General features: G+C 43.9%; 1 protein-coding gene across 2 annotated transcripts in view; it reads right to left on the reverse strand.

Moving 5' to 3' along the window:
* Positions 1-25,666, reverse strand: part of ARHGAP26 (Rho GTPase activating protein 26) — a 313,981-nt gene that overhangs the window by 108,195 nt on the left and 180,120 nt on the right. For both annotated transcript variants that reach the window (XM_045028598.1, XM_045028597.1), the window contains exons 15-17: positions 16,597-16,684; positions 11,960-12,018; positions 9,147-9,252 (exon numbers count right to left, since the gene is read on the reverse strand). In XM_045028598.1, the coding sequence (XP_044884533.1) occupies positions 9,147-9,252; positions 11,960-12,018; positions 16,597-16,684 (253 nt within the window). The remainder of the gene's footprint in view (positions 1-9,146; positions 9,253-11,959; positions 12,019-16,596; positions 16,685-25,666) is intronic.

Here is a 25,666-nt window from a genome sequence, read left to right on the forward strand (position 1 = left end):
TTATGATCAGAAGCAACTGATCTAAATGAACAAATAATAATTGATATCTATATTGTGCCTTCCAATGCAAATTACATACAGGTGTGGTACTTTTGCAGTACAGCCATCTATGGGGTTGAAAATAGCAACAGGTAAAGAACAGTGGAGTAGGGAAATTTCGATTATTGACACCAAATAGAACCCTTGCAAAATGTGCATTGACTCATGAATGCCCACCCCCAGGGACTAAAGCATTTAAGAATCTATCTGAAAGACCTCCACTTAGTAAGCCCTATAGAATATGATGTTATATTATGAGCTCGGGGAAGGAGAACAAACTAAAAGTTGACATGAACACACATAACTACTCTGGTACAGTGCTACCCAAAGGAAAAGCCCTGGCAGGCAGAAAGGTTGGTGTGGCAACTTTCACCAAGTGATTATAATCTCATTCCAAGGGCAGATGTGCCTGCCTGTGCTCAGTGATCATCATGCAAATCTGACCCAAATTTAATTGTTTTGAACTTTTACATGAAACTTCTCACACAAAAATACTGAACATTAAAGCTTGCTCAGTGTGGGAACCCCAGTGTGTTCCAAGAAATCTGAGGTCTTCTGTCAACAATCAATAGGCACCTGTTTTAAAGGGCCTATGCATTCAGCTGAGTCTGAAGCAACATAGCAATACAGGAATTGCGAGACTGGGTCAGTCTCATGGTCCATCCAATCTAGTATTTTATCTCCAGCAGTGGCCAGCACTAGATGCTTCAGAGGAAGGTGCGAAAAACCGTGCAGTAGGCAGATGTGGGATAATCTGCCCTCAAAGCGACACTCTTCCTAAATTCTGGTGGTTAAGATTTGCTTAAACTCTGAAGCATAAGCTTTTCTATGCCTTCAAAAACTTTTTTTTAAGTATTTACTATAAGAATGCTGAATATTGTTATAGGTGTAAAACCCCAAGCCCTTTTTTAATCTTGCTAACTACTTGCCCTTCAATGTTATACTGTGGCAATGAGGTCTACCGTCCAATCATGCATTGTGAGAAAAATTATTTCTTATCAGTTTTAAATTCATCACCTTTCAATTTCATTGCATTATCTCTTGTTCTTATATTAGGAGACAGGGCAAAAAGAAGTTCCTGATATGCCTGCTGACTACCTTTCATATCAGCCAGGATAGGCACAGAACCAAACAACACTGAAGCAATCTAATGAGCTATATTAACCTATGTTTGAACTACGATTACACCTCTACCCCGTTATAAGGCCACCCGATATAACACAAATTCAGATATAACGCGGTAAAGCAGTGCTCTGGGGGGGCGGGGCTGCACACTCCGGCAGATCAAAGTTTGATATAACGCGGTTTCACCTATAACGCAGCAAGATTTTTTGGCTCCCGAGGACAGCGTTATATCGAGGTAGAGGTGTACTTCTAATGGTGTGACTCTCTTCTTATTCCACAGTAGGAGTAAGCACCGAGGAGATCATAACCCGAGATCTCTCCTAGGAGTTAATCACAAACTTGAGCAGGTCCAGATCTCTGTCCAGGGCTGTAATGTGTCTCGGTCCAAAGGATTAGGACATGAGTATCTGGCAAAATTAAAAATTTCCCACTGAAGTGGGAAAGAAAGAATAGAAATAGAAGGAGGAACTCTGTTTAATTTTTCCACGCAAAGTCCAGAGAGTTTGGTTTGCTATTTTCTTTTGTACACCAGACTGGGAAGAGAACGTATGAGAGAGAGAAGCATCCGAAAGGCCCCAGAGACAAGTGGAAATTTCCAGACTGTCCTAGACAAGAATGGCTTTCTGGAAATAGTGCATAAACCCAACAAATGAACAGTTACCAATCAGCAGCATAAACAACAGCCATGAGCATGAAATCAGAGCCTGCCAGGCCAAGAAGAAAAAGCCTGATTGCTTGCTGCACCTTGAGGGAAACAAGCCTCCACGGTAAAACCCCTGCAACAGCTCATCTTTCTGAACAGATGCCTCAGTGAGAGGATTTACTGATCTAGTCCAGAAATGGGCAAACCACAGCCCGCGGGCCATATCCGGCGGGACTTTCCTGCCCAGCCCCTGAGCTCCTGGCTCGGGGGGGGCTAGTCCCCAGGCTCCCCTGCTGTTCCCCCTCCCCCACAGCCTCAGCTCACTGTGCCACTGTCGCAATGTTCTGGGCAGCGGGGCTGTGAGCTCCTGGGGCAGCACAGCTGCAGAGCCCAGCCTGACCCGGTCTCTGTGCTACGCGGTGGTGTGGCTGACTCCAGCCGGGCAGCACGGCTGCCTGTCCTGGTGCTCTGGGCGGCGCAGCTCTAGCGCCGCCAGCCACCGGTGCTCCAGGCAGCACGGTACGGGGCAGGAGGGGGTGGTTGGATAGAGGGCAGGGGAGTTCAGGGTGGTGGTCGGGGCGGGGGTGTGGATAGGGGTCGGGGAGGGATCAGGGGGTTGAATGGGGGCAGGAGTCCTGGGGGGGGCAGTCAGGAAGGAGGTGGGGGTTGGATGGGGTGGTGGGGGGGCAGTCAGGAGCAGGGGTTCCAGGGGTGGGCAGGGGACAGGGAGAAGGGGTGGTTGGATGGGGCAGGGGTCCCAGGGGGGGAGGAGGGGTCAGGAATGAGAGGAGGGGTTGGATGGGGCGGCAGGGGGCAGTCAGGGTCGGCGGGCGGTCAGGGGACAGGGAGGGGTGGATGGGGCAGGAGTCCCGGGGGGCATTAGGGGGTGAGAAGCAGGGGGGGTCGGATAGGGGGCAGGGGGCTAGGCCATGCCTGGCTGTTTGGGGAGGCACAGCCTCCCCTAATCGGCCCTCCATACAATTTCTGAAACCCGATGTGGCCCTCAGGCCAAAAAGTCTACCCACCCTGGTCTAGTCACTTGCTGAAAGTGTAGCGGTAAGTGCCATACTCAGTACCAAGGGGGAACATGGCCTCTATCATGGTATTTAGGTCTGCCCAAAAGCAGGCCTGCAGCATTGTCCATTTCCCCTAAGTGCAAAAAATATATATGCTGCCCAGGCCAAAGATACGACTATGCAACACAAACAATACAGCAAATGCTATATTTGTTCTCAGCTTCTCAGCGTTGGTTTCCATTGGTTCTGCACATGGCCCTGGAGGACTTTCTTGCCAATGGCCCTTTAGTAAGAAAATGATTTAAGACCTTGATAAAAGTGTTTGGAATTAGTTTTATTCCACTTCCAGTTCACAGCCCATCCTCCTATCTTCTTTCATTCTAGCACAGCCCCACAGGTACAGGCTAGAGAGCCGTAATGTAGAAAGATCGCTGGGTAACCTCCACTCTTGGCTGACATCAGAGAGCTGCTGCCTTGCAGAACCAACGGAAACCAAGGCTGAGAAGCTGAGAACAATCTGTGCTACAGGTTGTGATCACTACTGCGTTGGTTAGAACACGAGAACCAAAAATACACTACTGTAGCAAAAAGCAGAGGGGGCAAGTCTCTATTGGCCAGACTGCAGCTGTGAATGATTAAAGAGAATGAATCCTACTAAATGCACGTACACACACTTTAGACACGATACATTTAATTGTTTTGATCTTTCACAAGAAAAGGAAATAGATGCACAGCCCAGAGAAAATGGCAAGTCTGTTGCCTCAGACTGATAGGAGATGTTTGCAGACAGAAAGACAAACAGCAATGGGTGAGATGAGTCACAAGGGGAAACGTGATCAAAATTCCCTCAGGAGCCTTGGATGAAAGGTGCTAAAGAACTACAAAGTATTTATTAATGAGCATGGTTCTCTCAGCTACAGCAAAACATTCTCAAACATAAAAATAAAGCAATGAGACTAAAAATTCTAACTCCTGAAATGTAAATGGATCAAAATCTTCCTGTTCTGCATCTCCAAAGCATTTACCGTATATACTTGTTCATAAGCCGAATTTTTTTTAGTAAAAAAGGGAAGCACCAGAGAAGGGGGTCGACTTATGAAGGGGTATAGAGAGGGAGAGGTGGGACAGAGGCCCTCCCCATAACAGAGGGAGCAAGGATAGGCTGCAGAGCCAGAAGGGAAGAGGCAGGGTCAGAGTCTCTCCACTTCTGGCCATGCTGGTCTCCCCGCAGTCTCCGAAGCAGCTGCAGCTTCGGGGCTGGCAGGCTGCAGTCGCGCCACTCGGCCCAGCCCCTCCGGAGCAGGCTATGGCCGTGCCGCCCGACCCTCCCACCCCCCCCAGAGCAGGCTACGGCCGTGCCACTCGGCCCGCCCCCCGAGAGCAGGCTGCGGCCAGGTCAGAGACATTCTCCCCTGGCCCTCGCCAGATAAGGTGGGAAAGGATGGGAGGGGGAGAGCGTGGGGGTCCTGGGCTAGGGGTGGGATCATGTGGGGTGTGGTCACAGGGGTTACTCCCCTGACCCCCAGCTTCTCCCCCCAAAAAAATTTCCCCACCAGTTGCTGTCCCGGCCCATCAGGCTAAGCAGCTGGTGCACTGGAACACTTTGTTTACTTAGGTTTACCTCCGTGCCTGCGGACGCTCGAGGTAAACAAACCACCTCAGCCCACTAGCGGCTTGTCCTGATGGCCCAGGAGTCAAAGTTTGCTGACCCCTGAATTATAGGGTCGACTTATGAATGAGTCATAAAAACCCATCCAATATCCATCGGGGGGGAGGATGGGGGGTCAGCTTACAAACGAACCAGCTTATGAATGAGTATATACGGTACTCCTTATTTAAACACCTGCGGAGGGGAAGGAGTGAAATCTGGTTCCAAAGATTGAGACATAGTGTAATTAGCACAGTTTCTTGGACACCTGGCAACAAAGGGCTTGACTACACTTTGCTTTGCACTGGTTTAACTAAATTGGTAGAAAAAAACCCCATTTGATTAAATCAGTGTAACCCTCTAGTGTTTATGCATTTATACCGATATCCAAGTGTTTAAATTAGGGCAAAAACCTCAGATCAACCCTAAGGATAGGTGTTAGGGTCCAAGAGGGATTTAAGCAACAAAAAGGCTTAAAAATCTACAAGAAAAAGTGAGTTGCTAGAGTGGAGGATAACAGATTAACCACTACCTCTCTTCCCCCCAGAAAGAAGAAAAATCCCAGAAGTTTTCTTTCTACAAGGAGACTTCTTAACTCCAGCTGATTTTATATGAAATGTTTTTAAATCTCATTCTGCTGTTTTGCAAAAAAAAAAAAAAAAAAAAGTTTTAAAATGTTCACAGATTTCAAAAATTGTGTAATGTAAGTGCTTGTTTGTGTTTCTATGCATCTGGCCCTTCCAAGTGGATAACTGTAACAGTATCAAAATTACAACCTTGTGTCAGACACCAAAATGAAAAACCTATAGGGGGGAGATCAATTTTATTTATCCAGACTCCACCCCATCCCCAGCCCTACCTTGAAAAAACACACACTCATGTCACTCATGAGACATTCCCGGGCTGCTTCTTGAACTAACAGGGCTCAGCCCTGGCACAATTCTAACACTGCAGTGACCTACTTTGTAACAGACATTTCCATACAACCAAAAGAAAAATGAGCTTCCAGCCAAATCGCCGTGAAGAAACAAATGTGAAATGCCAGCACTAAAGTACTACACCATTTTTATTAGGAAAAATTAGTTAAAATGTAGCCACCAAAGTCTAAAGAGAGTGCAGGGATTGGCAGAATCCTCCTGAAATATGCAATACTCTTTTAATTGAACACTGTTTTTATTTCATTTTCTGCACCTGCTCTTAGCCTAGCATAATTCGTCCATAAACCCTGGAATCCAGAGTACTTTCCCTCTGAGGAAAGAGTTTGAGATGTAACAGATGGATTAAACAATAGAGAATCCTGTAACTCAAACAGTAACAAGGTGTTCACAAGAGCTTTTTTGTTTTTTAACCTTTTACTTATTAAAATGCTTTGGACTTCAGTTAAGCTTCTTTGTTCAGCTTTCACACCAGCTTTGAAACAGAAACCCCAGGCACTTTGACAGGTCATCTGTGTCACTGTAACTTCTAGAGCTGCCTCCGCTGAAATGCTAGTTGGTAAATTCCTGCTGACATAGGCCAGAACAGCTGCAAACTTTGGGACAGTTCAAGTCAGCATGGGTTTTCCCTGCCTCCTACAGAGATACTCCTGAGTAAATCATGACAAACATCACTATCCTCCTATAGTAACAGTAAATCAAAGCTGGATTCATTACAGAAACAGTGAGTGTGCGCCTGTAAAAGAGAAACACAGGTTTAAACTATTAATGGACCAAAGATTACCCTAATAGTATGTTCCAAGAAAACCAGGTCTGAAAGGCAAGAGGGAGGAGGAAACAGTGTTTGGTTGCTGTTGAAATAGTCCTGACTGCACATGCATCATATTTTAAATTATTAGAATATAAAACTGCCTGGAAAAATGAACAAAAATATATGCAGCAACATGAATAAAGTAAAATGTGATAACCTAGCAGCTGAAATCTACCTAATTTTTTTCATTTCTAGTCTTCTCATTCTCCCAGTTTCCTGTCTATGATTTGCTCTCTTCTGAGCATTCCCCAGCACCCACCCTTTCATCTCCTGCATCTTTCCTTTTCTACTTTCTTTTAAGTGGTCATATAGCCCAATAGCAAAACCCACCTTCGCCCAGGGTTTGGAGAGTCTGTTTCTGTGCCTGTGTTCTACTCTCAAGTACCACTTGCCACACCCAAAGCTCCAGCCTCCAACATTTAAGAGTCCAGCTGTATGAGAACCCCTCTCTAGCTTAGATAAGTGTTTTAGCATTTCCTAAGTAATGCTCTACTTCACACGTACTAAGGGTTTAGAGATGCTTATGAGAGACTGATCTTTAATTTTTTAATTAATAATTGCCATGTCAAACTGTATTAGCCATTTTATTAATAGTAGAACTCTGCTAGTCCACATTAAGAGTTCTATTGCAAATTAGCGAGAAAACAAACAAAATGCATCAGAGATAATATAGCTCAAGAGGAACCCTGTTCATTTATTTGACCAATGCAGTTTACATGTATTTAGAGACCTCTATAATGATCTAGCAAAAGATACTATTTAGTGTGTTTTGTGAAAGTAGCAAAAGTCTCAGTAACATGAGGCCTCTCTGCCACACACTACTATTCAATCTTTCCTGAGAAATTGGGAGAGACATTGGCCCTCTGCGTGTGCAAATCATGCAGTGTATGCATTAGCAAAGCGAAAATTATTCACTTGCATTAACAATCCAGGGGATGATTTCTTCTACCCACTGAAAGAATCCTGTCTGCTCTGTATCTCCTAAGCCCTAGAACACTGCCATATTTCCCTTTCCATAAATCATTCCAGTCCTCACCATGCACACTTCCCCTTCCCTTGGTGCGCAAACACACACACACACACACACACACACTCACTATCTACCTCAACTATCCTCTGCAGATACTAAGTGAAGGATAAAGCTTAAAATCAATTGCACACCCATTTATCTCACTAAAGGTTCCCACTGGCACTACTTGTCCCCCTAGTCAACAGCCTCAGCAGTGAGGTCACAGATTGAACAGGCCAAAGGGACTGAACTATCCTCCTCTATCCCTAGAGATGGTGCCTCCAGGCCAGAGGGAAAATGTCTTTTAGTACAGCAACATATGCTTCACTAGACAAAGGGGCCACACATAGCAGTGCGGGAGAAGAAATACTTTCATATGTGAGGATGACAGAAGGACTGTAATGAGTGCTGGCTCTTTGATGAGAGCCTATGACCTGACTGTGTCTCAGGAATTACTGACAGGGCGACCCCAACCACAATGGATACCTTCTTATTTATAAGCAAAACAATACAGCTAGCAATTAATATTAGCAAGCACATGCAGGCACTGCTCCCGGGAATTCAGTGAATGTCTTTGCAGGCCCTTTTAGCTCACTATTCCAATTCCAGAAAACAAAAACAAAAAAGCAGCAAAGCAGCCTTTAGTTATATTGACTTCCTGCCTTTCCCTAGGAGGAGCTACGTAATGGGAAAAACTGCTAAGGGCATTTTACCCTTAAAAATAACAAATTCTACCACACTGGTATGATTTGTTTGTTTGTTTTTAAATCCCTTCTCTCTCTCTTAACAAAGCGCTGCTAAAACAGTACAAAGCCCATTGTGCTCTCCTGCTCCTTCCCTCCCCCCGCCGAATACCACAGTGACTAAATGCGAGTTCTCCTTTAAATAAAACAACAACAACTAAAAAAATAATGCAAAGCACTGAAGCAGTCATGAGACGCCTTGTGCATATTTGGCTGGTGGAAGTAGCTGGAACTCCCTCTTCTTTGGCTTGAGCCTGTAAGCATCTGAGGTTTTGAAACTACGATCTAAACCAGCTTTTCAGCTTTTTAAATAGCCTTGCTCTGGTTCCATAGAACAGGCACAAAGGTCGTAAGAAAGCATCTGGCGGCTTTTTTTTTTTTTAAATAGATAGCTTTATGCTTTCCCAAATTTTTATTGGCAGCCCGCTTAACTCATTCCAATGTTTCCTCGACTCCTTGCTAATCTTTCCTGTATACATGGTGAAGGAATGGCCAGGTACGATCTCCTAGTCCTGAAGCTGGCATGTGAACTGCTCAGTCACTCTGGGTGGTGTTTTCACTTCTTTAAACACTAACCAATGAGCTCTATGGCAATTATGAGGGCAGATTATAGGCCACCCCTATGACTGAAATCAAAACTTTACCAAACCCTCTACCCCAAACGTTTCAAGGTGACCTAAGCACTTGCGGTATGATGAATCAGGCTGCACAGGGACAATATATTTGATGTGGCAATGTAGTCTACCATATCACTGTGATAACTCTGATCTCCTTATGATTTTGATTTGCTTTTAACCTCCATTACTATGGCCTCTCCATTGCAACCCCTGTACAACCATCACCTATTAACCTGCCATTGGAAGCAATGGTACATTTCCATTAGCACAGCACGTGCATTCTATCTAAAACACCACCACAGGAATGAAGTGGTTAATGTAGAATGAAGCACCACAAATGCTGAGTGATCATATACAGCAGTCAGAAAGCTAGGATTTCTTTCCTACTGCATCTTCTCCATGTCCTTCTTTGCATTAATGATTCTTTCACACACAGGTTTTCAGTTACCGTAATGCAGTCAGATCTGACTCAAGACCCCAAACACACAAGAAATTTTTCTAGGACTATTAACTTTTAGGGATGGTGGAAAAAAGAAAGTATATCAAAGCCATACACTTACTTTGCCAAGTGGTTCATGAGCATCTGCAGCATCTGTCTGTTTTTTTCTGGGAGCCGATGAACAAGGTTGTGGATCTCTGAGATTCTGGACTCCTGATTCTCCAGCTCTGCATTGGGAAACAAGAAATTATTCCATCTGCTACCTGCTTTTTTTTTTATTAAAAAAAAAACAAACTAAAAAAACCCACCCAGATCAGGACAGAGATTCAATCAGAGATGTAGGTGTCTTGAATACAGCTGGGTGGTGAATGGTTCACCAATCCCGTGAATATTTTCAAGATTTCAGAGATCAGAATAGCCAACAGCCAATCTACAGAGTCAGTCTCTGTCTCTCAATCCCTCCTGTCTGACCTGTTCCATTCTGTGAAATAATTAAATATTTGTTGCACCAGACAGACTGGGCACTCAACTGAGATGCAGGTGACTCAGGTTTAAGACCATCCTGCGGGGAATATTTAAATTATTTATACTAAGTGGAACAGTTCCCACAGGAGAGAGTGAAATTGGCAAGGAAGGACTTGAACCTGGACCTTCCACATTGTAATCACCAGGCTACAGGCTATTCTGGGGATGACGGGGAACGTCTGTCTCTGTTTCTTTTTACCCATGTAGTCTCCCATGATGAAAACAAGTTTCTTAAAAAAAAGGGACACACAAACCAAAGGGGGTGAACTCAAGGACTGAGGATGGAGGTTGACAAAATGCCAAGCAAAGCCAAGGCACTTGCAACCGGAGAACAGGCTGATTGTAATTCAAGTGGCTACCATTTGGCTTGTTTCAACAGAGAAAGCAGCTGAATGTGCTTGTATAATAAATGTTCAATCTCCATAAGGGTAACTTTAGCCTGATAACTAGAAAGGTTTTGACAACTGGTCATCCTTATTTCAGTCACAGAAGTGGAAATATCTTAATATTTGCATTTCATTTATAGCATGAGGCCTTTGGTGATAAAGTCATTGGAAGCCATCTTGTTAAAAGCCCTCCCTTGGATATTTCATCCTCCCTTTCCCTTCTAGAAAGGGCAGGTTCAAATGGAGTCAGCTCAGCACATTAACGTACCACATGAAAGACTAGCCATATCAGCAGCTATGTACCTGGTTCTTGTTTTGAGATTCAAGGATGCTAAACTCTTTACAAACAATTAACTTAACCTCACAATGGCCCCGTGAGTTTAGAACGCAAGTTCCAACCTCACAGAAATAAATCTGAAACATGGAGAATTTGAGTGATTTGCCCAAAGTCAGTGAGAGAGTTGAAATAAGGGAACTGGAGTTCTGATTCCTGGTCCCAAATGCCATTCAATACTCAGAACAGCACTGAACAGCTTCATATATACCAAGGTCTGCAACTTAAATCCATAATTACACACCAAACAGTGTCCCTACCTCATACAGTGCACAAAATAATGAGCAGCTATTCAATATTTTTGATTTCTCCTCATTGTTCAATGTGTGGCCCCCGGACTTGTATACTCAGCACTATTCCTGCTCTGTACTGAAGATAGAATTGCTCATTTCTTCACACACTTTTCTCTTTATAGACTCATCACTTCATTTCTGAGTGTTTTTCAAATATTAGCAAATTTATTTTCACTACACTCCTGTGAGGTGAGGGGGTGGAGCATGCCTAGAGCAGATGAATCTTTTGGGAATTTAGAGGCTAAAATCTAAGAAGTCTCCACCGAGCATGTACGAGCTACAATTTTTGAAAGGCTTACAACTTGGCCAAATGTGGGCAGATTTTCATGGGGACAGCAAAAAATCACATCTCTGACACAAAAGCCACCCACTGACATCTCTTATCAAATTTCAAGTCCTCCTAAAAAGTATGGTGGCACTAGAGCTTTTGAAAGAAAAAGTAACCAGGACTTTTTAGATTGGGCAAAAAAACCACCTTATTTTTCCCTTGCCTCATTCTCAGAAATGCGGCACCCATTTTAGCTGAAATTTTCCAAAAAAAAAAAATCAGCCCCAGGTACACACTTCATGGCAAATTTATGCTCAAACTGTTAAGTGTGACAAAATTATAGGCAACTGAAAACAGGGTCTAAAAATGGGAAGTGACAGGCAATCTCAGTAAGTGGTTGTACCAACCCTTCCTATAACTGTAGTAGGAATTTGGTATGCATCTGTGCTCTATAATGAGACTTCAATGACTAACATCCACTTGTCACTATCTCTGCTTAAATGAGTGGGGGATTCATTTCATGGAGCTATATCTCCACTGCAATTAGAACCAAACTGCTACATAACAGCTGATCAGAACTATGAATCTCAGTGTTAAAACAGTAGGACTATTGAAAAGCAGTGGAAGAAAGGATGATAGAGAGAGACTTCTGAAGATAGCACAGATTGAATTAGATTACTAGAGAAGCACTGCCTAATAAGAGCTACTGTCACTTGTAAATCTGATCTACACATAGATTTCGTACTGTGTGATTTTTTTAACTGAAGTAGTTATTGTGATACAACCCCTAGTGGGAGCACAGTTGTACTGATACAAAGGTGCTATGTAGAAATCAGCTATACCAGTATAAGCACTTTTATACTGGTATAGCTGCCTCCACACTAGAATTGTACTGCTTTAATTATACCAATATACCACCCACCAGCACCCAGACTCTTTAAAAAACAGTACACCCAACAACATGCACCTTGCATCTCAATTCCAATTTTGTTTTACAGCATTTACCAAAATCTGTTTTGCATCAGGAGTTCAGTGGGAGAGTACTGGCATTGGGGTTACATTCGGTTGTTTGCAAAGGAATTTTTCTCTTTAGAAGGTTGTGACAAGCACACATGCACAAAAACTCACTTGCTGCTTTGATGAAGCTTCTTTGAAACTGGTACATCATGAGCGGTCCAGGGAGCATTCTGGAATAGGAATAGCAAAACGTACACAATTGAGCAATAAAATAATCACTGAATCACTGAAAAGCAGCTTGGAGTCTGCTGTTCCCATAAACCCATTCTTAAATCATAAAGGACACAGCTAAGCAATACCAACTTTCCTAACTAGTTTCCTCTCATCAGAAAAAACATAATATACAGAGGGGGCTTTGTTTTAGTCTCCCTTTCCTCTCTTCAATTGAATCAACCAGCACTGCAGAATTACCAAGATATATAAAAGAAATAACACAGGCCAAACCTCCCTATAAATTCTCAAAACCTTGTATTATATATAAACAAAATACTAAGCGACTTGATGTTAAAATGTGTCACAGAAAACAGCACTAAAATTCTAATGATCATCATTTCCATAATGAATTTTCCACATCCACCCATTATTGTGCCTTGGAAATCTTAACCTGTATTTTGAAGGAAAGCTTGTGTAAACTTTGGTGCTGATGAAAACGAGAGACCAAGAGCACTGGCTAAAGCTATGCATGGCACATGGTAGTGCTGTGCTAATTCTCTGTGCAGATCTTAAAATGGATCGCAATCCTATCCTGCAGCTTCTCTGATATTTTAGTCATGGGCTCCTCTCAGATTTGCCTATACACTTCAGTCCTGACCTGTGAAATGACCTACTATTCCAGTCCTGTGTCTCATACTCTCACCTTATTCCTGTGCTAACTGTTCATAGATTCATAGACTCTAGGACTGGAAGGGACCTTGAGAGGTCATCGAGTCCAGTCCCCTGCCCTCATGGCAGGACCAAATACTGTCTAGACCATCCCTGATAGACATTTATCTAACCTACTCTTAAATATCTCCAGAGATGGAGATTCCACAACCTCCCTAGGCAGTTTATTCCAATGTTTAACCACCCTGACAGTTAGGAACTTTTTCCTAATGTCCAGTGTAAACCTCCCTTGCTGCAGTTTAAGCCCATTGCTTCTTGTTCTATCCTTAGAGGCTAAGATGAACAAGTTTTCTCCCACCTCCTTATGACACCCTTTTAGATACCTGAAAACTGCTATCATGTCCCATCTCAGTCTTCTCTTTTCCAAACTAAACAAACCCAATTCTTTCAGCCTTCCTTCATAGGTCATGTTCTCTAGACCTTTAATCATTCTTGTTGCTCTTCTCTGGACCCGCTCCAATTTCTCCACATCTTTCTTGAAATGCAGTGTCCAGAACTGAACATAATACTCCAGCTGAGGCCTGACCAGCGCAGAGTAGAGCGGAAGAATGACTTCTCGTGTCTTGCTTACAACACACCTGTTAATGCATCCCAGAATCACGTTTGCTTTTTTTGCAACAGCATCACACTGTAGACTCATATTTAGCTTGTGGTCCACTATAACCCCTAGATCCCTTTCTGCCATACTCCTTCCTAGACAGTCTCTTCTCATTCTGTATGTGTGAAACTGATTGTTCCTTCCTAAGTGGAGCACTTTGCATTTGTCTTTATTAAACTTCATCCTCTTTACCTCAGACCATTTCTCCAATTTGTCCAGATCATTTTGAATTTTGACCCTATCCTCCAAAGCAGTTGCAATCCCTCCCAGTTTGGTATCATCTGCAAACTTAATAAGCATACTTTCTATGCCAATATCTAAGTCATTGATGAAGATATTGAACAGAGCCGGTCCCAAAACCGACTCCTGCGGAACCCCACTCGTTATACCTTTCCAGCAGGATTGGGAACCATTAATAACTACTCTCTGAGTATACTTATCCAGCCAGTTATGCACCCACCTTATAGTAGCCCCATCTAAGTTGTATTTGCCTAGTTTATCGATAAGAATATCATGCAAGACAGTATCAAATGCCTTACTAAAGTCTAGGTATACCACATCCACTGCTTCTCCCTTATCCACAAGACTCGTTATCCTATCAAAGAAAGCTATCAGATTAGTTTGACATGATTTGTTCTTTACAAATCCATGCTGGCTATTCCCTATCCCCTTACCACCTTCCAAGTGTTTTCAGATGATTTCCTCAATTACTTGCTCCATTATCTTCCCTGGCACGGAAGTTAAACTAACTAGTCTGTAGTTTCCTGGGTTGTTTTTATTTCCCTTTTTGTAGATGGGCACTATGTTTGCCCTTTTCCAGTCTTCTGGAATCTCTCTTGTCTCCCATGATTTTCCATAGATAATAGCTAGAGGCTCAGATACCTCCCTCTGTTAACTCCCTGAGTATTCTAGGATGCATTTCATCAGGCCCTGGTGACTTGCAGGCATCTAACTTTTCTAAGAGATTTTTAACTTGTTCTTTTTTTATTTTCTCTTCAAAACCTACCCCCTTCCCATTAGCATTCACTATGTTAGGCATTCCTTCAGACTTCTCGGTGAAGACCGAAACAAAGAAGTCATTAAGCATCTCTGCCATTTCCAAGTTTCCTGTTACTGTTTCTCCCTCCTCACTGAGCAGTGGGCCTACCCTGTCTTTGGTCTTCCTCTTGCTTCCAATGTATTGATAAAAAAAAAGACTTCTTGTTTCCCTTTATTCCCATAGCTAGTTTGAGCTCATTTTGTGCCTTTGCCTTTCTAATCTTGCCCCTGCATTCCTGTGCTGTTTGCCTATATTCATCCTTTGTCATTTGTCTTAGTTTCCATTTTTTATATGACCTTTTTATTTTTTAGATAATGCAAGATCTCATGGTTAAGCCAAGGTGGTCTTTTGCCACATTTTCTATCTTTCCTACCCAGCAGAATAGCTTGCTTTTGGGCCCTTAAAAGTGTCCCTTTGAAAAACTGCCAACTCTCCTCAGAAACTCTCTGGAGCAAAGATTGCCATTCATGCAAAGTTATGTGCTGACTTTGTGACCTTCCAGGCTGAGATCGACCAACCTAACTACATTTGTCATCCACGTTGGATTTTGTTTCATTTTCTTATGCTTTAAAAATACCGACATGGCAGGCAGAAGCATGTTCTGCATAACAGAATACCTATTGCTACTTGCAAATTAATGGGTATCCCTCTTTTTGGATTAGGAACCACCACTGCAGTCTGTGAACTGCTCATCCCACCTCTAATATTACCTGTCAATGCATAATGCAATGCAATAAAAAATGAAGATGAGGGATGAGAAGGGGCCCATAATTAGAAGTCTGTAGTTTATTAATTACTGACAAATTCTTGCATATCTTTACTACTAAATAACTAACAGGAAGAAATTAATTTCAAGGAGGCACCAAAGGAAATAGTGTGATGTTGGCTCTAACATTCCTCAGCACAGTATCAGTTTTCTCTGAACTAGTGCTTCAGTAAGTGATGTAGCATGTCATACTTATACAATTATAGAAAATAACCCAATTGTAACAATGGCATCCGTTTTCGTGTGGTTGGACTGTACCCACATGTACAGTTCTATGCCTAGATATCAAAGAAAACCTTATGAATTTTCATGGTCCTTTTGGAAAAACAAACTAACACTGAACGTTCTGCCACTAAGCCATCAGGACAACAGATTTGCTAGACAACAGCATACTGGAATGCATTGTGTCTTCGCTTACAGGGAAAAGCCTGAATCAAGAGACAAACTTAACAGTGAGATACGTAAGAATAAGCTTTTATAAGTTATGGCTGTACCACATGAGTAGGGCCATGAAAAACACGTCATGGACTGTGAAATCTGGGCTCGCCCCGTGAAATCTGGTCTTTTGTGTACTTTTACCCTATACTATACAGATTTCACAGGGGAGACCAGTGTTTATCAGATATGGGGTACTGACCCAAAAGGGAGTTGCGGGGGGTCACAAGGTTATTTTGGGGGGGTCGTGGTATTGCCACCCTTATTTCTGTGCTGCCTTTAGAGCTGGGTGGCCGGAGAGTGGTGGCTGTTGGTGAGGCGCCCAGCTCTGAAGGCAGCACCCTGCCAGCAGCAGTGCAGAAGTAAGGGTGGCAATACCGTACCATGTCACTCTTACTTCTGAGCTGCTGCCTTCAGAGCCGGGTGGCAGGAGAGTGACGGCTGCTGGCTGAGGGTCCAGCTCTGCAGGCAGCAGCTCAGAAGTAAAAGATGGCAATACCATACGAGTCCATGCTTACTTCTGCAGTGCTGCTGGCAGCGGCTCTGCCTTCGGAGCTTGGCTCCCAGCCTGCAGCCACCGCTCTCCAGCTGCCCAGCTCTGAAGGCAGTGCCGCCGCCGCCAGCAGCAGCATAAAAGTAAGGGTAGCAGTACCGCAATCCCACCTACAATAACCTTGTGACCCCCCACCATCCTTTTTGGGTCAGGACCCCTACAATTACAACGCCATAAAATTTCAGATTGAAATCATGAAATTTATGATTTTTTAAATCCTATGGCTGTGAAATTGACCAAAAATAGACCCTACACATTAGCATTTGTACAGTATTCAGTAAACTCCCAAAGTCCTGCCCAAGCATGCACGGGGTTCAGTGGAAAAGCCAAGGTGGATTCTTTAAGAGCAGTCTCATCCTTTAGTTATTTTAAACTCGTTCTCTTGTCAAGAAACTTGGCTAGTGGGTAAGGCTATCCCCAGGACATTACAGAACACACTTGTGGAGACATAACACAGGAGGCATTTCTCCCCTACCTCAAGTAAGTTTTCAGTGCACTGGTGATCGTCTTTATCTCCCACTCGGCACAGATGTCTGTTTCTGTTTCAGAGGCTGTTTTGGGATCTAGGGAAGAAAGACAACAAAAGAATGAGTGGCTCAAAGAGAACACATTAAACAACGTAGTCACCTCCAAAGTTACTACTGTGGGGTTAGCGCTGAAGGAAAATCCCACTGCCCAGTTTCTCAATGGGTCTCTCCAAATAACCAACACCAGCAAATACTTTGAGCCTTGGGAGCTCTTCCTGCTTACATGGATATGGATGAAGACGGCGACCACAGGTTGGACACTAGGACTCACTTGCATGTGTTCAAAAGCAAAAAGAAGATGGGTGATGGGACCAAATTCTTTTGTTTCAAGCGTGATGATAAAAAAGGTTTCAAGACACTGCTGTGCTTAGGTACTGCAGTGATGGAAGCAGAACAATATCAGACAGAGGCAGACAGAATAGACACACGCTGTTTAATTTAGACTTTGGGACACAATTGCAGTATAAATAAATACATCAAAATAATATATGGACAATGGCAGCAAGGCATGCCTAAATGACTGGCAAGTGATTTGGGCACACAGCAGTACAAATTAGTGGTGGGGAACAGACAGTTACCACTAGTAACCAGGGCCAGCTGTATTATACAAGTAAAGCAGGCAAATGCCTAGGGCAGGGGTAGGCAACCTATGGCACGCATGCCGAAGGAGGCACGCGAGCTGATTTTCAGTGGCACTCATACTGCCCAGGTCCTGGCCACTGGTCCGGGGGGCTCTGCATTGTAATTTAATTGTAAATGAAGTTTCTTAAACATTTTTAAAACCTTATTTACTTTACATACATACATACAATAGTTTAGTTATATATTATAGACTTATAGAAACAGATCTTCTAAAAACATTAAAATGTATGACTGGCACGCGAAACCTTAAATTAGAGTGATAAATGAAGACTCGGCACACCACTTCTGAAAGGTTGCCAACCCCTGGCCTAGGGCAACAAAACACCAGGGGCACTTGGACATTCAGTAACTGTGTGCATGCGACACTGCTGGCTGGGAAAGGCAGACATTTGCTTGCTTGCCCAGGGCAGAACCACCACTAGCCCTAGCCCTGCTGGCAACTGAGGAAATTACACATGCGCTTGACCCCCTTTGTTCTGCAGCTGGAGTAAAAGGAGGAACCAAAGTTGTCGCACACAGCACTACACAGCAGGACATTGGCACAGCAGCGTGTCAGCAAATGATCCACTGCGTCACTTGACCTGGCAGACCCTAGCTTGCCACTCCAGAAACCTGTTGCCAGATGAGTGCTTTTGCCAGCCTGACATTTGCTGCTAGAAGGTGGAGGGAGAACTCAGGCCATAAAGTTACCATTGGCTTGCAAAAGCAGGAACATCTGCAAACATCCTCAGGGGCCCTGCTGGCAGAGTTCTACAGCAAGGAAGCTTGTACACGGTCAGTTTTCTCTATAGGTATATGGGTGATGGAGAAAGAAGGGTAGTCTTCTTTACTTTATTTGTATCATAGTAAGGGGAGAAATATCAAACCCTATTTTAAAATGTTGTAGAGCAATGAGTCTGGGAAGGCGGCACGGGGTGGGTGGGTTATTGGCTTAGAAAAATCATATTTTGGTTTGTTTTTTCACCTCTGGCCTCTTGATGTCATTCTATTAGTTTCCTATTTCCTCTTCTCAGCAGACTGTTCCTTGGCATCCTTAAAGATTTTTTAAATGTCTGATTCATCCCTCCCCATCCCTGGAGTCACATGCAGAGATTTACAAAAACTTCTGAACTTCCACAACATGAGCAAGCCCTGGAGAGATGTCAAATATTACTTCAACTCTCTTCATTCTAGGGGCAAGCCGGCTCAAACAGCAAGACAACAGAAGACAGAGCCTGGCTCTACGTGAGCAGAAATTGGCAAGTTTTACATGTGCAAGCCATTGCATGAACCACATCTAGTAAACCAGCTATTTAGCCTTCTCCTACGCCAGGCCCCCAACCAAACAAACGTTATGTAACATTACAGAGAAGAAAAAAAAAAGACTCAAATAACAGGCAGGCTAGAAGGCTTTTTATAGCAATATGAGGCAAGTTTCTCAGAGCTTAAGCACATCCATTTTAATATACTTCATTTCCAGGCCAGCCTGTCCAGAGACTGCCGAGCAATCTTTGTTTTCAAAAAGGGCTGCCAATTTCTGCACCTCCCTGTAGATCTCTCTGGTATGCTGGGAGTTTGACTCTTCTGATCCTCAGAGCCTACCTGGGAACAAATTAAACACTTCTGGCAGCCTCTAAGTGCTGTGTGTTCATATTCATATCAGCAGTTTCCTTTCCCACGCTGACCCTTGCCTCCACATGTGCAGGCATGCCTCTGCCCTGTGCAGCTTTAACTCTGCCCTTCACCTTCTAATTCCTGATGTTGCAGCCACCATCTTTGCCCAAGAAGGGTTGGTTCGGACTCAGGAGCTCGTCCAGGCAGCCACTGGGCTCAACACTTGGCAGCCCAGAAAGTGAGACGCCTAAGCTAGGAGTGGCAGCCAACGTCTCCTGCTTGGCAGTGCAAAGTACTAACCACCAGGCTTGCCCCCGGGCTGTTTTTAACTTTGAGAGTCCCAAATCCACACATTCCTTCACATGCCACCATGAAAGCACAGGAGGAGAGATGGTCCATTGCTCCAGTCGGAGAGGGGAAGAAAACCGCTGCGCAAACTGTGGCCAGATCAGAGTGAACCAGCAGCTCACCTTTTATGTCAAGGTGCTCATTTTCCCAAGGCTTCTCCAGCTACGCCGTGGTGAGTGGCTACTCTCCAGCCCTTTCCTCTGACCAAAGAGACATACAAAAACATCTTCCTCCAACTTGCCTGGACACACACGGAGGGAACCCACTGAGGCTGTGGATGGCTGCCTTCCTCCAGCCCACAAAGACCAACTGTCCGCTATTACCTCCCTGCCAAAGGAATGCTCCTTCCCCACTGGCAGCTCCTAGGGCCGGCTGCATATAGCACTAACAGAGCCTGCTTCAGGGTTCTGATACAGTCTGGCCAGTTAAGCATTCCCCCAATAAAAGGGAGCAAAAATTTAATCAGCAGTGAAACCGGGGGTGTAGAGCCCAATCATGCAAGATCCCGATGAGTGCCCTGAACTCCTTATTCCGTAGCTCAAGACCTCACCAGATCAGGCCCTGAACACAAAGGGAACATTTGACAATGCTATTTTCCTTCTGGGTCCTCAGCACTGTGACTGCCTCTGTTTCCACTGACCCAACAACCTGCTCAGCCCACTCATGGAGACTGCCATATTTGGCTGCCCCACCGCAGCAGGGCCCAGGAAGACTGTGGAAGCAGCTTGGCTGGCGCACGCGCACACACACACACACACACACACACAAAATGATTTCAGGAGAAGCTTTCCCAGGCTCTGTGAGGAAGCGTGACCCAGACAGGCTGCTACACTTGGCATCATGAAGGCTCAAATAAGAGGCCATCAGTGGAGACCCTCTTGGCTCCTCGGCAGTGTAGAAACACAGGGAGTGATTCTGTGCTGCACCTTGTGGAGGCACAATATAAACTTTGCAATTGGGTGGAAGGAGTTGAGGGGCTGGGGACGTAAGTGGCTTAAAGTCATTTTGCACCCTCCTAATCCTGGGCTGCTTCTGGATCTGAATTGGCCCCCGCAGTAACTTAGGCACCCAACCCAATCTGCTGAGAACCTCTGTAGTACACAGCACCATCCCCACCCCGCACCATCTGCAGACCCTGGCAGACGCATTCATTTTGCTGCCTTCACAATGTCTCTGCCAAGGGAATTCTCTGGTTGGCTATGGGGCTTTTATGGCTTGACACTACAACAGCATAGGGGGGCCAAAATGGGTTTTGAGCTCAATATGGTGCACCTATCTGGAGTGAAGGAGCCTGTTCATTCATTCTGTTTTTATTTTTCAACACTACTTACTCTTCTCCTTCCCCTCATCTCCTCTGTGGGCCTCCCCTCCCTTTGTGTATTTCTTTTTAAAATTCCCTTTAAGAAACAAACAAACAAACAAAAACATATGCAGCTGTTCTGCACAGCATGAATATGAGGCTTTGGCCAGCAAGATGTTTTCTTCCAAAACCCAAGATCTGAAACAACTGCAGAGGAAGTTGTGCTTTCAGAAACCTGGAGTCATGCTGCCTCTTCTCTGATCTCAGTAAACCTCCAACTAGATCAGGAAGTGAGGGCTGTTTCAAAGTCACTGTTTGTAGTCAGACAATATTTAAGGCAGTATTTTATCAGTTTCTGTGGAAGCTCTGGTGAAACATCCTAATGCCATTACAGTAAAATAACCATTGAAAAAGGCAGGAACCATTTTTTACTTCCTGCAGTGCTACAGGGCTAAAGGATTGCTCGAATCAGTTACCGTCAGGTGGCTGTTCAGTGACCTATGCGAAGTGAGTGGGCATTTTCAGTCCAGTTCCTAGCAGACAACTGTCCATGTTCCAGAGATCATCATGACAACTGTCACTGACACTAAAAACCACCATCACATGTCCATTAATTGGCACCCCTGGTGGTAACCCAGGTAAACGCTCAGGTATGGGATCTGCACAATGAGTGAAGATCTTGGCTCCTCCACTGTTTGAGAAGGGGAAAGCCATGAATAAGTTGCAGGCATAAGTACATGCTTCCCATTCCTTTTGTGCATGTTTACATTCCATTTCTGAGTTCATTTACTGTCTAATGTAATTCTCAATTTCTTAACTATTGGTAGGTGAATTTGACTATATTATTTTCCTATATTAATTGAAGAGTGATAAATAAAACCCAAGGCCTCGATTACAAGCTCGGGACACTGACTGCAAACAACCCAGATATGCATGAGAATAGAAAGTGAGCCTGATCTGACAATGGGGGTCTTTCCATTGATCTCAGTGAAAACTGGAGCGGGTCCTTTTGATGCAATTGAAAAAGTGCTTGACTACCAGCCTGCAGGAAACATAGAATTCCGAAGCATATAATGACTACTAAAGCCAAATAGCACGCTGCTGGGTGCAGCTGATTACCCTCTATCATTCCTTGGATTCAACTCAATGGGTACTTTTTCTGCACTCATTTATATTATGTTCCTGAATTTTAAAACAATAAGTAAAAACTGTGCAATTTTGAAAGCAATTAAAAGTTTGTATTGAATAAGAGTTCAGATTTCCTTCATGGCAATGGGTTTATTTTAAAGAAAAAAAACATCAAAAGGGGTAGTGAAAAAGATAAACATTGATTCTGTATTAATGACAAAAATCAAGTGTGTGTCACACAGACAAACTAACACAATCCTTCCTAATCAGTTTCAGTGTGATTTGCCATCTGACTTGCTTTTTAAAAGGAGACAATTTTTATTGGTTAAAAATAACTTGATATGGTCACAATGTGCAGAAGTTAAAGGTTTTTTAAATCAGTGCCAACACAGCAACTTAGAGAAGACTCAGCAAGATGTAAGTTCAGACAAACACAGTAAAGATGAATGTGAACAATAATGGGAAGTAGAAGCATGCACATTTCTTCTTCTGTGAACCCTTCATCACAACAGACATGGAAGAGGTCAACTTGTCCACCCCCACCACCGTACCAGCCAGAGCAAGATCCCTTCCCGTGCACATTTACTAGGGTTTTGTCCTGCCTAATTATAAACGTCCCACAACATGGAGCTTCCACGGCCTCCGAGCTGTTATGAATAAGCTTAACAAACGGACAGAGACTGATATTTTGATTTAAAGAATCATGTGGTGGTCATCTGAAGAAAAACAAGGCAGCCCCAAACACAACAAATTCCATGATCAGCAGAAGTCAGGATGTGGGTTTTGTTTTGGGGTTTTTTTTTGTAGACAATAGCACTGGTGACTGAGGACTGTAGGCATCATCATCTCCAATCCTGAGCCTGCCCACTCAACTAAACAACTCCCATGGCACAGAGAATCAAGTTAGCTGGGGTCGCAAACTTTCAGCTTGATGTTAAGTTAAATGACTAAGAATGATTAAACCCTGGAAAAAACAAGCACTCAGATGGAAATACAGCTAGACGCTTGCATACAATGGCACAGCTGCTCCCCAGAGGCTGATTCTTCCAGATGGTGTCTGAAATGCCGATTAGCCTATCCAATGACATCTTTCCCAGAAGTACTGCAGCCAGTGTTGCAGAATGTCTTTAGTAAATTTCTGGGAGATGTAAGGGGGAGGGGAACAGTACCAGTCACCACGGCTGTTATTGCAATTCCTCGCCACTTTCTTTATGATAAATACATTCATGTACTAATTCTAATCACCACTTCGGTGACATTAAGATGGTTTCAAAAACAGCCATAAGCACATTTCATCATAAAGGCCAATGGCTATAGGAAATCTCACTCACCACTGACTACACTGGCAAGGATCAGTAGGATCACTCAATATGTTATACTCCACCATGTGTCTTAATAAGGTGGCTCTAAAGAACAGATTTGCATGCTGGTTCTATTACTATACTGCGTTTGTGTGCATCTCTCAATACAATACTTCAAAAACATCTGTGCTTGATAAATAAGTAACAGTTTGGAGATATTTAATGGCAGGGGCTAAAGAAATATAAACACTTTACAGATGTTGATGAATTAAGCCTCAAAAGAACCCTGATAGAGAGGTATTCACCATTTCACCAGTAGGGAAACTGAGGAGCAAATCATTTGCCTTTGGTACACAAGTCCCACAGCAAGAGTGTGGCAGGTACTGTATTTGAGTCTAATGCAGCTGCTGCCAATGCAAAGTGCTATCTGCAAATACCTCCAAGCTCTGAGCACAGAGCAGCATAGCACCTTCTGTAGAAAACGGTCACTCCGAAGGCCTCCACAGTAGTGTGCCACTTACACCAATCACTGCTCTCTGAAACCTGATCCACTTGCCATTTAATCTGTATGTGAATCACTAATGCTGACCACATTCATTTCTAAATATAAGGGAAACCTGAAGTTGTAAGCAAAATCCGGCTCCTTAGCTCATGAGGTTTTGATCTGAATAGTCAACATTTGAGCAGGATGTTGTTTTTACTTTAAACGCATTAAGTCCTAAAAAAGGTGGGGGGGGGGGAGAATGAGGAGGGAGAGAAAAAGCAGAGCTCAGTTCGGCAGTCCCTTTACAGAGAGCTTGTGTCTGCTTGGAGGCTGGTACTCAGCAAAGATACTCCCCTTGGGTTCTGTTGTTAATAGGAGGAGGTCAGGACATGCCCTTTTCCAGCCAGACAACAATATTGCAACACCTACTTGGGTGACACCCCTAATCATCTAGCCCGCCAGCGAGCTTAGGGTTCATTACTATGCTTCAGACATCAGCAGCTAATGAAGACATGGCAGGCAAGACACAAATACTGACTATATCACCACATTGTGAGGCATGAGGCCAAAGACGGAGTGTCTTCAGCTACTAAGGAGATGATGCTTTTGGATGGTGGCCAAAACCTTTGATTCCTCTAAGCACTAAAGAACCCACAACGGACCAAATCCAGCCATCTGTTACAGCCAGGGAATCTTATACTGGAACAGATATATTTGAGAGAGCAGAACCGAGGCCATGATTTGGCCCACTGTGTGGAGACAATAATTCCAAATGCTTTGATAGTTCTTAATACTATGCATTCTGGTTAAAAACCAAATCAAAACAGAAAACCAGAGGTCCTGGCATATCTGATCAGATTGTGCAGTAGGTGCACGCAAAGTAGCAGTTTATGTTTGCTAGTGGCCAGTACCTGATACTTTTTTGAGCCAGGCTGGCAAACGTATGACCCATGAGATAGATCCAGCCCAGATGATGTAGTTATATGGCCCATAGGACATATTCAGATTCTCCATAATCTATGATAAACTTTCACTAAAACAATAGCCCTTATGGCTGCAGAGATAGGCTTCCAAATATGAACAGAGTGTGACTGATGCAGTAGTGTCTGCCTTAGTCTGCAGAGAGCCTGGAACAATGACTTGCAAGTGTGATCGCCTCGGTCCCCTGTTAGCCTCACTGGACTGTCAACTTTAAAGCACAATTATGAAATTTCAGTGTCAACATTAAACAAATTAATCACTGATCACTTTAGTGGCTAGCCTGGAGACAGGGGTCGGAATGAAGTACACAGAGTTGGAAACTGGAGTTGCTGCAAGGAGAAAATGCAGAGGGGAAAAAACAGAGGAGGATCAAAGATTGAGAAGGGGAAGAGAAACCAAGAGAGGACAATAGGGTGAACAGAGCAGCAGTCCAAAGGGTAGAAAGCACAGTAGTCCCACAGAGAGCAGATTTTCCAATGAGTGATGAATATGACAGTAAGTCACTGAACAAATAACTAAATATTCAGTGACAGACGTCTACTAGTTAGAGACACTTACTAATGCATATTGGGCCTACCAGGCACTAAACACCATGAGATGGGGTTGGAATGCTACCACATTAACTGGCTGTTTACAACTTTTCTTAAGTGTTCTTTTCATGCATGTCTAGAGTCCTTGGCGCTCTGGGTGGGTATTTTTCTCTATGGAGTTATTAGAGCTAAAGCAAGAAATGAAATTGTAAATCTGATTGAAACACGGCTGAAAACCACACGCTTCAGCTTACAGCAGGTTACCTCTTAGGAAACCCATGTGGAAACATCCTCCTGTCATGGCTTCATTTCAGATTCCAGATGAAAAAAAGCACTGAACTGCTCTCTTGTGTGAGCAGCAGCTGTATGTGTTCTAAGTTCTGCTGCACTTTTGCATCGATATATCAACCTTAAACTCTTTGGCTCCCGTTGTACATAGCTACTGCCACATGAACAGGACCAGCAACAGGGGTATGTGGCACAGGTGACAGCCTGAGACAGCAGACTTTCAGTGGGTAGTGAAGTGAGGAATGTCCCTAACTTGAGTCACTCCCACACGCTGGCAGGGACAGCAGCAGTAAATGCGGGTCAGCCATGACTGCTGACTGATAGGATGTGAATGGGATTGAGGGACTTGCAACCCCTGAGGTTTGTGGCGGAGCACAGAGTGGAGAGACAATGCCCCCCACCTCGAGCCTGTCCCTGTTCTTT

This window comes from Mauremys mutica, chromosome 8, assembly GCF_020497125.1.
Source record: "Mauremys mutica isolate MM-2020 ecotype Southern chromosome 8, ASM2049712v1, whole genome shotgun sequence".
Taxonomy (NCBI): domain Eukaryota; kingdom Metazoa; phylum Chordata; order Testudines; family Geoemydidae; genus Mauremys; species Mauremys mutica.